The 17,171-nt window shown below is 44.2% G+C and overlaps 1 protein-coding gene across 1 annotated transcript in view; it reads right to left on the reverse strand.

Moving 5' to 3' along the window:
* The window catches only part of LOC123759706 (uncharacterized), a 160,942-nt gene extending 150,206 nt beyond the window's left edge, over nucleotides 1-10,736 (reverse strand). Inside the window, exons 1-6 of the mRNA XM_069320330.1 lie at nucleotides 10,556-10,736; nucleotides 9,441-9,636; nucleotides 8,249-8,417; nucleotides 7,333-7,516; nucleotides 6,483-6,586; nucleotides 3,847-3,978 (exon numbers count right to left, since the gene is read on the reverse strand). Of these exons, the coding sequence (XP_069176431.1) occupies nucleotides 3,847-3,978; nucleotides 6,483-6,586; nucleotides 7,333-7,516; nucleotides 8,249-8,417; nucleotides 9,441-9,636; nucleotides 10,556-10,736 (966 nt within the window). The remainder of the gene's footprint in view (nucleotides 1-3,846; nucleotides 3,979-6,482; nucleotides 6,587-7,332; nucleotides 7,517-8,248; nucleotides 8,418-9,440; nucleotides 9,637-10,555) is intronic.
* Between the last annotated feature and the right edge of the window lie 6,435 nt (nucleotides 10,737-17,171).

Consider the following 17,171-nt stretch of genomic DNA (forward strand, 5'->3'; position numbering starts at 1 on the left):
AAGCATGACAGTGTGTCAACATATTCAAGCATGACAGTGTGTCAACATATACAAGCATGACAGTGTGTCAACATATACAAGCATGACAGTGTGTCAACATATACAAGCATGACAGTGTGTCAACATATTCAAGCATGATAAGAGTGGTAATGTTTTCAACCGGCAAGAGTCTTATAATTGAGGCTTCTGATGATATCTTATTTATAACTGCTTCTAAGTTATCTTGGAAAATTTAACAACCCTCATCTTTCTCAACTATTCTCATTAGTCTTGCATCGTCTACACAAACACCGACATATATTTCTCAACTTCTGTAGACAGGTCATTGACACAAATGAGAAATATTACGGGTCTCAGCATCGATCCTTCAAGTACTCTGTATGTTTCCCTACGACAGTCCAACTTCTCGCCCCTCACTGTGACTCTTTGACATCTACCTGTTAGGTGTTCTCTTTCCCCGTCAATTCTCTTGACTTACTCTTGAATTTCTTGTTCGGTACTGTGTCAAATGCTTGATGGCAGTCCTAAAATATACAATCAGTCCAACTTTCTGTGTTCTGACTTATTTTGCTACTTTATCACTGAACTGCGGTAGGTGTGTAAGGCATGAGTTCCTTTCGTTAAAGCCATATTGCTGTTTGTTGCATATCTATTTCTTTCTGGGTGTGTAACTAGTATTATTCTTTCGGGAGTGTGTCATTGTGTGTGTGTACTCACGGAGATCTCCTTGTGGAGGTTTGAGCTACGGCTTTTTGGTCCCGCCTCTCAATTGTCTGGAGTACAGATTCCTGAGCCCATCTACATTTGAAACTGTGTATGGAGTCAGCCTCCACTACATCATTTCCTAATGCATTCCATTTGTTAATTACTCTGACACTGAAAAAGTTCTTTTTAACGTCCCTGTGGCTCATTTGGGTACTCAGTTTCCACGTGTCTCCTTGTTCGCGTACCACTCGTGCTAAAAAAGTTATTTTTACCTTTTATCTTTATCTACCCTGTCAATTCCTCTGAGAATTGTGTAGATAATGATCATGTCTCCCCTAACTCTTCTGTCGTCCAGTGTCGTGAGGTTCAGTTCCAGTATTCTTTCCTCATAGCTCATTCCTCTCAACTCGGGGACTGCCCTGGTGGCATACCTCTGAACCTTTTCTAACTTCGTTTTGTGTTTGACTCGATGTGGACTCCACGCTGAAGCCGTTTCAGTATTAGTCTGACAGATGAGGTATACAAGGTTCTGAATGACTCATAACACAAGTTTCTGAAGGCAGGTCTTATGTTCGACAGTCTTGCATATGCCACTGATGTTATCCTTTTGATGTGGGCTTCAGGGGGATATGTCTGGTGTGATATCAATCCCCAGATCGTTTTTTTGTCCTGATTCCTGAAGAATTTCCTCTCCCAGCTGGTATCTTGTGTTTGACATCCTGCTCCCTACGCCTATCTTCATCACTTTGCACTTGCTCAAGTTAAACTCTAGTAGCAATTTGATGGACCATTCCTTCAGTTTGTCCAGATCATCCTGTAGCCTCTTGGTGTCCTGTTCTGTCTTAATCCTTCTCATAAGTTTAGCATCATCAACATACATTGAGAGGAATGAGTCTGTACCTTCTGGAAGAGCATTTAAGTATAATAGAAATAGGACAGGTCCGAGGACAGAATCCTGCGGGACTCCGCTGGTGACAACACGCCAGTCTGAGGTCTCACCCCTCACAGTAACTCTCTGCTTCCTGTTATTTAGGTATTCCCTTATCCATTGGACAACCCTACAACTTACTCCAGCTTGTTTCTCCAACTTATGCAACAGTCTCTTATGGGGGACTGTGTAAAAAGCTTTCTAACAGTCCAAGAAACTGCAGTCTGTTCATCATTCTCTTTCTTGTTTAATGCTTGTTTCTTGGGCATAGAATTCTATTAAACCTGTGAGACACGACTTGCCGTCCCTGAACCCATGTTAGTGGTATGTTACAAAGTCCCTTCACTCCAGATGTGCTACCAGGCTTTTTCTCACGATCTTCTCCATCACCTTGCATTGTTTACAAGTTAAGGACACCGGCCTGTAGTTTAGAGCCTCCTGCCTATCCCCCTTTTTGTAGATTGGGACTATGTCAGTTGTCTTCCAACTGTCTGGTAGGTCTCCCGTTTCCAGTTGTTATAGACCAATAGATAGTGGCACACAAAGTGCTTCTGCCCCCATTTTTAGCTTCCATAGTGAGATTCCATCAGGTCCAACAGTCTTAGTCAATTTTAGATCAAGCAGATACCTCCTAACCTTATCTCTGGTAATTTCAATATCATTCAAGTCTGCTTGGTTTATAGCCACTCCTCTTAGTTCAGGGACTGCTCCCTTGCTCTATTGTGAAGACCTCCTGGAATCTCCTGTTGAGTTCTTAACACACCTCTATGTCATTCTCTGTGCACCCATGTTCTCCTTTTTTCAGTTTCACCACCTGTTTTTTCACTGTTGTTTTCCTACTCAAGTAGCTGTATAGCAGTTTTGGTTGGGTCTGGGCTTTATGTGCTATGTCATTTTCAAACTGCCTCTCTGCTTCTCTCCTCACACTGAGATACTCAGTTCTCGCCCTCTGGCATCTCTCCCTTCTCTCTGGTGTCCTGTTATTTCTGTAGTTTCTCCATTCCCTTGTGCTTAGCTGCCTTGCTCCTGACATGCCTGATTGAACCACGGCTTCCCTTTTTTTCAGTTTTTTTCTGGACCGAGATTAACCAGATTTTCTGGCCCGGTTTTCTGCCTCTTGACACGTCTGGATGATGTAGTCCATCATGCCCTGTACAGATTTCCCACTGAGTTCTGTCTTCCATGGTATCCCTGTTAGGAATTTTCTAATCTCATCATAGTTTTCCCTTCAGTATTCCAGCCATTTACTTTTCGGTCCAATCCTTGGACGAATTGTTTGACTAGATACTACTACCACTAGATATTCAAAGTTAGGACACTGTGGTCACTCAGGCTTATGGGCGGTTCTGATTTGACTTCCCCAATGTCTCACTCGTTCAGGGTGAATACCAGATCAAGTCTGGCTGGTTTATCATTCTGTGTGTGTGTGTGTGTGTGTGTGTGTGTGTGTGTGTGTGTGTGTGTGTACTCACCTATTTGTGCTTGCGGGGGATTGAGCTTTGGCTCTTTGGTCCCGACAGTGTGTGTGTGTACTCACCTATTTGTACTCGCCTCCTTGTGCCTGCATGATTGAGCATTAGCTCCTGGACTCCGTTTTTCTAGCCGTTACTTGCCTAATGCAATGACTCTTGCCCTCTTTCCCTATCAGGTCTACTTTAAAATCTGGGAATGGCGTTTGGCTACGAAGTGAAACACGCCCTCCTGGGTAGTTCTTTAATGAAGGTTGATCGGATTTGCCTTTAGTCGTCTGGCTGGCTACACACTCCTAATTGTTCATTGTTTCTCTGATGTATATTTAGTGTGTTTCCAAAGGACCTGGAGGCATATATGTTTATTTCATCACCTGCTGTTGAGAGCAGTTTTCCTATATTTACTCTCGTACTGACTGAAGATATTTAGTGAAATTAAATTTATTTAATAAATAAAAAACACCTTAACTCAATAAATAAATAAGTGAATATAAGTGGTGCATAAACTAAGACTAAGTTTAGTCACGTGTTCTCCCCGTAATGATCAACAGAACAGATTATAGACGTAATGAACACATCGCGAGTTACATTTATTAGTTACAGAAAGGTATCCGGGCTTCCTTTTTCTCATAGGATAAACATTTATAAGATGGACTCGGACCTTCAAGGAAGCACTAAGGAAAGGTTCAAATGTTTATTCCCCTGATGTAACAGCGTAAAAATGTTAAAAAAGATAACCCGTACCTCGTCCATGTATCTCTCAGCAGCAGAGCCTTCCGAGGTTGTGAGGGTGGGCGTGGCGCTGGTGGGCGGGGTGCTGGTGGGCGGGGTGTAGTCTGGTGGGGTCTTCAACACCACCTCCAGCTTGTCGCCGCCCTGCAAAGGTATACTTTTGTGTGTGGTCAAACCGTGTGTCATTACTGTGAGGGTACAGTAATTAACGTGTTGCAGAAGCCGCAACCGTGTGTGGCTGTGCAAATTCTTTTGTTATGCCACTGAGAGTGTGACCTATGTAACCTGGGGTTACTTTGTGTTTCTTTAAGTTGTGTTGATGATTTAAGGATTCAGTGAGAGTTAATTGGGGTAATTAACTTATAAGGGTTGCACATTACTTAATGAGGGAGATGTTAGAGGAAACAGTCTTGAGCATGTTGAGATACGTTTCAGGTGCAATTAATTGTCCGTGTGACAACTAATTGACCACTCTAGCTAATTGTGTAATTAGCATTCTCATCATGAATTCACATAGTGGGGAGGAACTGTCAAGTGAACAAATCCACAAGGGCCGTGACGAGGATTCGAACCTGCGTCCGAGAGCATCCCAGACGCTGCCTTAATCGACTGAGCTATGACATGGTCAAAAGGGGTTGAAACCGAAGTTCTACTGAACTTACGGGATCCTGCAGCCTCACCGAGGCACAAACCAGGGTTTTACACCACTCCCCCCATGCACTCGAGCTAAGCCAATAGGCCGTTCTCCCTCTTCGCCCTTACTTCATTACACACAGAAATCACAATTGCGTAATGCATCAAATGAAGCTCCCATAGCTCGAGTAGCATCTTGGATGCTCTCGGACGCAGGTTTGATTCCTCGCCACGGCCCCTGTGGATTTGTTCATTTGATGCATCACGCAATTGTGATTTCTTTGTGTAAAGAACTGTCAAGGTCTGACGACATTTGTGTTAACGTAATTAGCTTGCGACTAATTATCTGTCTGTGGAACAGCAATTAGTGGCTCATGAAAATTAGTGGAGTAATTAACGTCAAAGGTCTTGACTGACTCGGTAAAGCGAGGTCAAGGAGCTAGCATAACTCGTTGAATTAATAATATTCTGTCTGATGACAGTTCATTAAGATGTACTCATGTTAATTAGGGTAATTAACACCTCGTCCGTGAATTCGCAGTGTTTGATGAGACCTGCTTAGGTAGTGCGGAGTGAGACGTATTTAGTTATAATTAATTATCAGTCCTGGTGACAATTAATTGTTTGGAGTTAATTAGGGTAATTAACGCTTATTAAAGTAAAGTTTGACATTGACTGTTGAGAAGCTACCAAGATAGTGGTAGGCTTAGTTAACGTAACTCGATCGGGATTTAATTACTTGTCCGTTTGACATTAATTAGGAATTACTCACTGAATACTTGAAGTAGTCAAGTGTGATGTAATTTAACAGACTTTTAGTTATTGTTTACAAGTTGACTTGTTCTAGGAGACAAGTGTTGGTGATTAACGTAGAGTACTATTGTTGTTTGTTGTCTAGGGAGACAAGTGTTGGTGATTAACGGAGAAGTACTTTGTTGCTGACTCCTGTTAACAGTCAATTAACGTAATTAATAAGATAACCAATTTTGTAATTGATTAATGCAACTTCTTTGTTAGCGTCTGGAGATGAGAGTAAAGTAACTTGGGGATTCCTGGAGAAGTGTCTCAGAATCCCATTTGCCTAGCTTTGTTTATATTTGCAACTTCTTGCAGACAGTTGCAAAGAGTGTTCATATTAGGTTGTGATAGGGGGAGTCAGTGTTGGACTACCCGCCTAGTTACGTGGGTATCTCGCCTGTAGGGTTGGAGGACCCGTAAGATTGTGATTATAGTAACTGGTCACTGTGAAGCCGTGAAAATATTGATTGCAAGCTTGTGTCATCAGTGGGCATCATTGTTCAGTTAGTTCATTTAATCAGCCCATAGTGCAAGGGGCTGTTGAATAGCTGTGTTGCAAGTCCCACTGGATGGACAGTAACGTAACGAATCATTCACTGTTGTGTAAACTTAGTCTTGTGTATATTTGTTTGCAATATTGCGTCGTCAGTGGGCACACCTGTGTTCAGGTTAGATCAGTATTCGGTCACGCACCAATGGACCGGAGTCGTTACTATTTCATGGTTGTTAAGTAGCTGTTGTTATAGTGCCACTTGGTGGACATTAACGTAACGTAAACTCGATGTTGTAGCAGTTTAGGGTCTTGTTAATAAATTGCTTTGTTATAGAAAACGGTCTTTGATGTCAACCCTTCAACCAATATTTTCCACCAATGTTCTACTTTTTACGATTGTTTAGTAATGTGATCTTTTTTAATGACGACTGTTCTTGGGAAATTCGAATCTCAATTCATAGCGCCACACGTCAAATACAGTTATTTGGTGTGAGAACCCGTCGGTTACCCTTTACTAGTTGTAACGTTTTTTTTTTTTTTTTAACTAGGATGAACCAGCGGCTCAAGTGGACAGGTTTTCACCTTTGTGGTGGTAGCCTGGCGGTTTGCTCCCGCTTTTCTATTGGGCTCAGGCTTAGAGTAGAAATATCTGCAGTGTGCAGTTGTTTATGTTTGAGGTCCACCTCCTAAGTGAGGTAAACGGAGAAAAAAATATCTCACAAACATTGTGCAATTTGTAAATTAAACCATTGTGATCTAAATTATCTCTGCCACCACGAGAATTATATTTCACTCCTTCTGAAATCTGAGAGACTTTGCCGAATTTACCTGATTGCAAGTATGAGTTGTTATAGAGAGTTTAGCTTCTGCCTGACTTCCTGCCTGAGTGTCTGACGACTTGCCTGTTTGGCTGACGACCTGTCTGTTTGGCTGGCGATCGGCCTGTGTGTCTGACGACCTGGCTGTGTGTCTGACGACCAGCCTGTGTGCCTGACAACCTGCCTGTGTGTCTGACGACCTGCCTGTGTAGCTCACGACCAGCCTGTTTGCCTAACGACATGCCCGTGTGCCTGACGACCTGCCTCTAGGCCAGACGACTTCCCTCTGTGCCTGACGACCTGCCCGAGTGCCTGCCACTCTGCCTCTGTGCCTAACGACCTACGTGTTTGCCTGACGAACTGCTTGTGATTTTGACGACCTACCTGTGTTCTTGATGACCTTCCTGTGTCTCTGACGACCTGCCTGTGTGCCTTGCGACCTGCCTGTGTAACTGATGACCTGCCTGTGTGTCTGACGACCTGCCTGTGTGCCTGACGACCTGCCTGTGTGGCTGACGACCGGCCTGACGACCTGCCTCTGTGCCTGGCGACCTGTCTCTGTGCCTGGCTACCTGCCTCTAAGCCTGGCGACCTGCCTCTGTGCCTGACAACCTTCCCGAGAGCCTGACGACCTACCAGTGTACCTGACGACCTGCTTGTGTGTCTGACGACCTACCAGTGTACCTGACGACCGGCTTGTGTGCCTGACGACCTACCATTGTACCTGACGACCGGCTTGTGTGTCTGACGACCTACCTCTATACCTGGTCATGTTTAGCTGTACCTCGTCCAGCTGTTCCTCGAGCTGCTGTTTTTCATCCTGCTGTTCTGCGGTCTGCTGTTCCTCGGTCTGCTGTTCCTCGGTCTGCTGTTCCTCGGTCTGCTGTTCCTCGGTCTGCTGTTCCTCGGTCTGCTGTTCCTCGGTCTGCTGTTCCTCGGTCTGCTGTTACTTGCTCTGCTGTTCCTCGGTATGAAAATACCTACATTTGATAAACTCCAAATATACTGTATCGGAATATTTACACTTGCTTGCGTTCAAGAATACAGTATGGAAATACCTACACCTGCTCGCCTGCAGATATACTGTATGAGAATACTTACACTTGCTCGCCTCCAAGTATACTGTATAAGAAGACCTATACATTCTTGCCTTAAAGTATACTGTATGAGAATGCCTACACTTCCTCGCTTCCAGGTATACAGTGAAAGAATACCTGCACTCTCTTGCCAGAACGTAAACTGTATGAGAATACCTAAACTTCCTCGCCTCAATGTACATTGTATAATAATAATACCTACACCTGATCTCCTCCATGTATACTATATGAGAATACATACACATGCTCGCTGGCAAGTATACTCAATGAGAATACCTACAATTGCTCGCCTCCAAATATTCTGTATGAGAATACCTACACTTGTTTAACTTCAAGTATACAGAATGGGAAGCAATACACCTGCTCTCCGGCAAGTATACTGTAAGCGAGCAAGACCACCGTGTACTTGAGGCTCAATAGACGAGCGCACCTTTGAGTTTTGTGCATGTTAATAGGTGTAATCTGTTTGACATCGGGCAATATGCAAATTAAACCATTGTGATCTAAATTATCTCTGCCACCACGAGAATTATTTTTCATTCCTTCTGAAATCTGAGAGACTTTGCCAAATTTACCTGATTGCCTATGTGTGACGACCTGCCTGTGTCTGACGACCTGCCTGTGTCTGACGACCTGCCTTGTGTCTGACGACCTGCCTGTGTCTGACGACCTGCCTGTGTCTGACGACCTGCCTGTGTCTGACGACCTGCCTGTGTCTGACGACCTGTCTCTGTACGTGATGATCTGCCCGTGTGTCTGACTACCTCACTGTGTGCCTGACGACCTCACTGTGTGCCTGACGACCTCACTGTGTGCCTGACGACCTCACTGTGTGTCTGACTACCTCACTGTGTGCCTGACGACCTCACTGTGTGCCTGACGACCTGTCTGTGTTGAATGTTTCCTAGTGTGACAGATTGGAGGTGATCCCCAAGGTTAGTCATCGATGGTGCTCGCTCACGCCTGTGTCCTCTCCTTGATGAACTCATCTAGGTGTACATAATATGTACTCATCTAGATGTACTAATCTAGATAAACTCATCTACATGTACTCATGTAGATATATTCATCTAGATATACTAAGCTAGATGTTCTCACCAACATGTGTTTGCAGGGAGGAGCTCGGCTCCCGGTCCCACCTTCCAATCACTTAATCCTCCGCGATGACTCAATTTCCACGTTCTCTTTATCGCATACATATAATATTTTGTGTGGAGTTAGCTTCCATGGCCGCCTGGTCCTGTTAATGATGTTTGTTCGGGGCTCTTACACTGCTAAACTTTTTTGGCCACTGTGACACTCATTTGTGTCTCCACTATCCAGCTATGTCTCCCCGGTCTGCTGTTCCTCGGCCTGCTGTTCCTCGGTCTGCTGTTTCTCATCCTGCTGTTACTCTGTTTACTGTTCCTCGTCTTGCTGTTCCTCGATCTACTGTTTCCCGGTCTGGTGTTCCTCGGAATGAGAATACCTACACTTGCTCACCTTCACGTATACTGTGCGAGAATAACTGTTCTTGCTTGCCTTTAAGTATATTGTATGAGAACACCTACACCTGCTGCCTCCAGTTATACTGTATTAGAATACCTACAATTACTTGCCTTCAAGTTTACTGTTTGAGAAGACCTGCACTCGCTCTCCTCCAAGTATCCTGAATGACGAATACCTTCCCTTACTCGCTTCCATGTATACTGTATGAGAATTCATGCGCTTGCTCGACGTCAAGTATACAGTATTGGAAGCTCTACACTTGCTCGCTGGAAAGTATACCTGGAGGCGAGCAAGGACACCAGGTACTTGAGGCTCAGTGGACGAGCGCACCTTTGTGTTTTGTGTACGTTATTAGGTGTAATCTGTTTGACATTGTGCAATTTGCAAATTAAACCATTGTTATCTGAATTATCTCTTCCACCACGAGAATTATATTTCACTCCTTCTGAAATCTTACAGACTTTGCCAAATTTACCTGATTGCAAGTGTGATTGTTATGGTAAGTTCAGTTTGTGCCTGACTTCCTGCCTGTGTTTAGCGACTTTCCTGTTTGGCTGACGGCCTGTTTGCCTGTCGACCGGTCTGTTTGGTTGACGACCGGCCCGGGTGTCTAACGACCTTCCTGTGTGTCTGACGACCTGCCTCTGTGCATGACGACCTGCCCGTGTACCTGACGACCGGCCTGTGTGCCTGACGACCTGCTTGTGTGTTTGATGACCTGCCTCTGTATCTGACGACCAGCCTGTGTGTCTGACGACTTTCCCGAGAGTCTGACGTCCTGCCTGTGTGCCTGACGACCTGCCTGTGTGACTGACGACCTGTTGGCCGCCAGTTAGGCGCCATACACATAGGATGACCTAGTACCCTCTTAAGCTAAACAACTTAATAGGTATCAACAACGTGTCAGCAGATTTGAATGCAATCTACTCTGCGCCTGCAGACCTCAGACCTTTCAGACACAGCCCGGGCATCAGAGCGGCTACACGCGCTCCCTTACACACTCTACAAGCTAGTTCATGGCCCGTGTAGAAGATATATATATATATTTATAATAAAACTAAGGAAAAGCAGTGGACGTTTGGTACTCCGATTCCTGCCCGTTACCAAGTAAACTCCAGACCATCTTAATCATTCTACAACAACATCGACCGGTTGGCAGCTTAGCGGGATTCACCCTTGTCCTCCAGCAGCACAGCAGCGCACAGCAACACAGCAGCACAGCAGCACAGCAACACAGCAGTGCACAGCAACACATCAGCACAGCAGTGCACAGCAGCACAGCAGCACACAGCAGCCTGCATCGCAACAGTTCAGCGTGCGCTCGTGCCTGACTCATCCAGCGCCCGCCCGTGCCTGACTCACTGCGCGCCGCCAGCTGACTCGCTGTGACTCACCGTGACTCAACGAACCTTGGTGCCTGCCTGACGTCACCTTACCACTCCCCGCTGTCTGGCCTGACGACTTCTGCCGCGCCTGACGTCTCCTGCCGCCTGACGACTTCTGCCGCGCCTGACGTCTCCTGCCGCCTCCCGACGCTGACGACGCCGCAGCACGACGCCGACGACGCCGCAGCATGACGCCGGACCTGTGACGACCAGATCATCTCTGCCCCATTGAACGGATTGCAGCCCCAGCAACCTTCAGCTCTAGTTAAGTACCCTTTGTTATTTGTGTAGTAGAGTAAACTGTGGACTCTTGTGGGCACAATGTAAACTTACTTTATGGATAACCGATACTCGCTCAGGCCTCGCTCGCGCCTTTACCCCTACAGCAGGGGTCTCCAAACTATGGCCCGCAGCCAACATCCGGCCCGCCACATAATTTCATCCAGCCCTCCAAACAAATCCCTGTGTGGTGGCCTTGAAAAAATAATTATCGTACGAATGGCATCGCAGAATTATTCAAAGCTGGGGCTGCTGACTGGTGGCGCTCAACCCGAGTCAGTTTTCCTCTCTCTCGATAGTGTGACGCACAGATACTAATACTGGTAGGTATGTGTTGTGCATTACAACCAATCAGTTGTGTATAACTGTATATTGTGGGGATGGAGGGCGAGTGGGGCTTCGCTGCTTCCGTTTCAGGGAGCACAAACACTGTACAATATTCTTTTCTCTGTACTTTGACAATGCCTTTATCTTAGTTATACAAAATAGCAATAATACTATTGTAGCCAAAAATATTGCATGTTTAAAATAGTTAAAATGGTAACCATTAAGTTTATCAACGAAAGCTGTTGCCATAATATTTACCACTTTATAATAATATGCTATGCTTTTTAACACCACATACAAGCTGTTTTTTTCCTGTAGAATTTATTTCATTTATTTTACCCTTATGTTTTCAGATATGGAAAAGATAAAGAAAAGAAAAGTGGACAGTGAGTGCCGTCGGTTCAATGACGAATGGAAGATAAAGTACTTTTTTGTGATAGCAAATGATAAAGCTTTATGCATAATATGTAGAGACAGTGTTGCTGTTCTGAAGGAATACAATATTCGTCGGCACTATGAATCTAAACATGGCTCAAGTTATTCTCACATCACAGGAGCAGAACGCACTAAAAAGTTTGAATCATTTCAGCACAGTCTGCATTCTCAACAAGCTGTTTTCAGTAAGAAAAAATCTGAAAATGAAAATTCAACTAGAGCCAGTTACAAAGTTGCCTATGTGTTGGCTAAAAAAGGAAAACCTTTCACTAATGGTAGTATCATAAAAGAGTGTATAGTGGGAGCAGCAGGAGAGGTATGTCCAGAAAAAGTAAACCTCTTCAAAATGATAAGTCTTGGGTCAAATACTGTTGCTCGTAGAATTGAAGATTTAGGAGGCGACATAATTCGGCAAATAAAGGAAAAAACAAAAAGATTTTGTTGGTATTCTCTTGCGTTGGATGAATCAACTGATGTGTGTGATACTTCTCAGCTCTTAGTATTCATTCGTGGTGTTGATAGTGAATTTAATATGAGCCAAGAATTAGCATCAGTTCACAGCATGCACACCACAACAACTGGAGAGGACATTTTCAATGAAGTAAGTAAAACTATGACAGAATATAACCTGGAATGGAAACAAGTGCAGTGTGTGACAATTGATGGAGGAAAGAATATGTCTGGGACAAAGAAGGGTTTGGTTGGGCAAATTACAACAGCTTGTGAGGTTGGAGGATTCTCAAAACCCATTTTTCTGCATTGCCTTATCCATCAACAAGCATTGTGCCTAAAATATGTTGATATGTCTTGTGTCATGAAACCTGTTGTTTCTGTGGTTAATTTCATTAGATCTCATGCACTCAACCATCGCCAGTTCCTTAATTTCTTGAAAGAAATTGATGCAGAGTTTGTTAACTTGCCTTATTATACAGCAGTTAGATGGCTTAGTTGTGGAAAGGTTTTGCTGCATTTCTTTGAGCTCAGATTAGAAATTGATTTATTTCTCACAGAGAAAAATAACCCTCAGCCATTATTATCAGAATGTGAATGGATTTGGAAATTGGCATTTTTTGCAGATATGACAGGTCATATGAATATGACAGGTCATATGAATATGACAGGTCATATGAATATGACAGGTCATATGAATAACTTGAATCTGAAATTGCAAGGCAAAACAAATTTGATCAGTGACTACTTTGTTCATGTCAAGGCATTCAGAGCAAAACTTGCGCTACTTGAAGGCCAGGTGAAGGTTAAGAATTTTGCTCATTTTCCATGTTGTGAAAAATTTCATGCAGAAAGTAAAGTTGAATTTCCTTTTTCATTTGCAAATGAAATAATTTCAGATTTGAAAAAACAGTTTCAGAAGCGATTTGCTGAACTTGATGCCAAAGCAAATGAAATCAGGCTCTTTCATAATCCATTTGACTGCAATGCTGAAAATCTTCCAACTCAATTTCAAATGGAAATTATTGATCTCCAGGCAGATGACAGACTGAAAGATAAGTATAGAGAAGGAAATCTGATTGAGTTTTATAAATGCCTGCAGCCAGATCAGTTTCCAAATTTGATAAAGTTTGCTTGTAGTTTTGTGTCCATTTTTGGTTCAATATACTTGTGTGAACAAACTTTTTCCAAAATGAAGTATGTGAAATCTAACTATCGAGCAAATTTGTCTGATGATCACTTGAAATCAATTCTTACAATTGGCTCATGTAATCTGGAACCTGATTTTAATGAAATTTTGAAGTCAAAACGACAGTATCATTCGTCACACTAATTTGGTTGCATAAAACTAAAGGCAGGAATCTATTTAGTTTACCCTGATTTTTTCCAAAAAGATATGTTTTAATTTTTCCATGTTTATACTTTAATATTTGAGGAAATTAAATTACTGGCACTGATTTGTTTTTTGTTTTTTTTCATTTTTTATTCCTCCGACCCGCATAAATATGGGAAATATATAATGTGGCCCTTACATTGACAAGTTTGGAGACCCCTGCCCTACAGTCTACGGTCTCGTTCACTATCGGAGAGTAACTTACTCTTAACTAGTGAGCTCCCTACGCTCGCTCACTTATCCTTAGCCAGTGAACTTCCAACCTCAGCTCTCGGTAGCCTATCCTCATTAACCTCTACAACCATCAGCGACTCAGTAATCATGACTCAAGCCCTGAATACTGCGGGTTCTAACTCGAACACCGTTACAGTTCTTACACAGTCTGTTGCCATTCGCCCGTTTAGTGGAAAGAATCCAACCCACTTGGAGACATGGTTCGCTAGTGTAGAGGCTAGAGCGAAGAGCAAGGGTACTGCTGTCACAGACGCAGACTATATCAGTATGGCGACGTCCACACTTGACTATAAATCTGGAGATGCGTATCTCGTAGCAGGAACACCTGACTTAAAGAAAATTGTAAACTGGGAAGAATTTAAGAAATTCTTTCGTAGGAGATATATATCGGTAGTTGATCGTGATCCCTCTGGCATTGCTCGCCAATTAGCTACTGCGGTAATGCGTCCTGATGAAACACGCAACGCTTTTGCCACTGTGTCTAGCTACCCTACAGGACTCACTGGAGAAAGCCTTGATGGGTTCTAGATGGGGCACTAGTGGAAGCCTCACTATACAGAATGTGGGTAAACTATTGGCGTTCGGTGCCATGCAGAGTCATGCCCCCGAGGCCATACTGAAAGACATCGAGGCTAGGAATTTTGGCCCTACCCACACACTTTGGGACTTAATGGACGTCATGGTAGAGTCCACAGACAGGCTAAAGTCCCGGGATTCTGCCCAGCTTTCTGCCGTTTTTCGTGCAAACAGTTCCCTTACCACTGTGAACGTTGTCACGCGTTCTACCCCTAGACATGTTCACACTCATGCTAGGTCTCCTCCGCCTTCGTATGGTCCCAGGTCATACTCTAGGACAGGCTCCCCTCAATACCCTCGGCGACTTTGAACGCCAGAATGTTTTAGCTGTGGCAGACAAGGCCACCGTAAGGCAGAGTGTACATCAACTAACATTCGTTACCAACAGCATGCTAGACATAACTACACAGGCCGATCACATGATCAGACCCGTTCTTATTGCACATACCACCGCCGACCTGGACATGACACTGCTGACTGTAGAGCCCGCCACGGTACTAACCAGGGTAACCGTTCTAGTCCTACTCCCCCTTCCCGTAAGCAACCGCAGGCTGCAACAACTAACCAGCGCCGACCGAGCCCTACACGTAGCCCTGCAACCCGACCAACTGCTCATGTTAGGTATGCAACAACTGACAGTCGCGACACAGATGGACACCGTGACTCGCGCGTGACAAACGGCGCCACGGCCGTTAAGGATAATGCAGACTCGACCTACGAACACACAGATCAGCCCTATGACTCTCAGTCGGGGGAAGGTATAGCAGCCTGGGTAAACGGTATGACTTAGGGAAGTGAGACGACCTCCCTGTATACTCAGTGCCTACCTGTAACAGGTACGGTACCTTAGCAGAGGAGGATAACATGGACGAACTACACACTGACGGTACTCGTGTACATGTACTCCAGACACCACATCGACCGTGTCAGTCTCGTAATAACATGTTTAACAGGATACCTATCAAGGACACAGAAGGTTCTCTGATTTCAGCCACTCTGAAGGGTCGACATGTTAAGATTTTCCTAGACACAGGAGCTCGAGTCAACATCATTAAACAAGACACAATCACTAGGCCATCCCTCAGTTAACCTCGGTTACTTTCATGACTTTACCGAAAAGTCTAGCGGCTGGGTCGTCTAACACGCCCTCGGGGAAAATAATAGCGTCCTATTTACTTCCCCGCCCAGACAATTCGAAAACATGAATTGCTGTTGCAAAGAAATACGCAACACCCTTTTATTAGTTGCAGAGGGACGAGTAATAAGTATCCTGTCGAACTAACAAAGGCGGCCCCCTTATACTCCTAATTTATACGCCTATACTTAAACTTACCAGCCCTTCACGATGCTATAGAATCGCCTACTGTATGCAAATTGCACTCCATAGGATTACCGTCGAACTCAAGCTCGTGGGCCCCGGCTGAAATTTCTCAACACACAACATGACCGAACAGACATACGCGTGAGGCTTCAATAATTGTCAAGAAATTATTGAAAACGCCGTTGCTTGCTTGCACCGCTTGAATAGGCGTGCTTGGAAACATATATCGACAGACTCATCCACTAGACTGGCTCGTGGATCCCGCGGCAAAAACAATCATTTGTACTTTTTATGGAAAAACTCAAAACCACCATAAATTCTAAACAAGATTTATTAGATCAAAAATGTAAAATGAATATAAAAAGAAAACACTCCCTAATCTTTAACACTCTCTTAATTTAATAAATTCCTACTAAAATATTTCCTAAGAGGCAATGACTTACTCAACTGTAAAAAACTCTTAAGCACCGTTACCGTAATAATTCTACGCCCAGCCTGATGTTGTTGTGGCTGCTTGGGGGTTGATGTTCGCCTCCCAGCTGCCCACTCCACACTAACTAGCCTCCTCTGTCTCCCAGGCTGAAGCTAGCTAATATTACTCCGCCTGCTCTGACTGCTGAAATTACTCAGCAGGGTTAATCAAACAAACTAATCTTATTTACTAGCCAACCCAGATGGTTGAATTCCTATTGAAACTGATGGTAATTCTATAGGCATCTTGGACCAGGCTATTTCCAATTACAATATTCAATAGTGACCTGAATTGATAATATATGAATGATCAGAAGGTTGTGGTCACCCCTACGGCCGCGTAACCTTGGCCAAGGAATTAACACATTATCCAGTTCCCAAGTGAACTCACGAGTGAGGTTCCTTAAATGGCTCCTTCTCTATCATCTCTATCGAGTTTACTATTACATTCTATTATTGAATGAGAATGCATTAGTGATTCCAATATGATATTACATAAACCTTGCACACTGTTGAGATGTCAAGAGGCACTTACCAGTCCTCACAAGCACCTCCTCTCAACAAGCACAACTAGGCAATTTTTTCCATCGGGTCGCTGCTGGGAAATGCTGCCTGTGTGTCTAACGACCTGCCAGTGTACCTGACGACCGGCCTGTGTGTCTGATGACCTACCTCTATACCTGACCAGGTACAACTGTACCTCGTCCAGCTGTTCCTCCATCTGCTGTTCCCCAGTCTGCTGTTCCTCGGTCTGCTGTTCTCATCCTGCTGTTTATCAGTCTGCTGTTCCTTGGTCTGCTGTTCACCAGTCTGCTGTTCCGTAGTCTGCTGTTCCTCGGTCTGCTGTTTCTCATTCTGCTGTCCCACAGTCTGCTGTTCCTCGGTTTGCTGTTACTCGGTCTACTGTTCCTCGTCTTGCTGTTCCTCGATCTACTTTTTTTTATTGCAGGGATATTCCTGCGCGGGCCTAAGCCTCTGGCTGGCCCACTAAGTGTTGCTTGTTTCTGTTTTACTTGGGTTTGCCATATGTGTTTAACAACTTCTTCTGCTCTGTTGAATCTAAGTTGAAATCTTATTGGGTTTGTAACTGTGCATTGTGTTAGATAATGTTCCAGTGGTCTGTCGGCCATTTCTCCACA

The sequence above is a fragment of the Procambarus clarkii genome, chromosome 8, assembly GCF_040958095.1.
Source record: "Procambarus clarkii isolate CNS0578487 chromosome 8, FALCON_Pclarkii_2.0, whole genome shotgun sequence".
Lineage (NCBI taxonomy): Eukaryota > Metazoa > Arthropoda > Malacostraca > Decapoda > Cambaridae > Procambarus > Procambarus clarkii.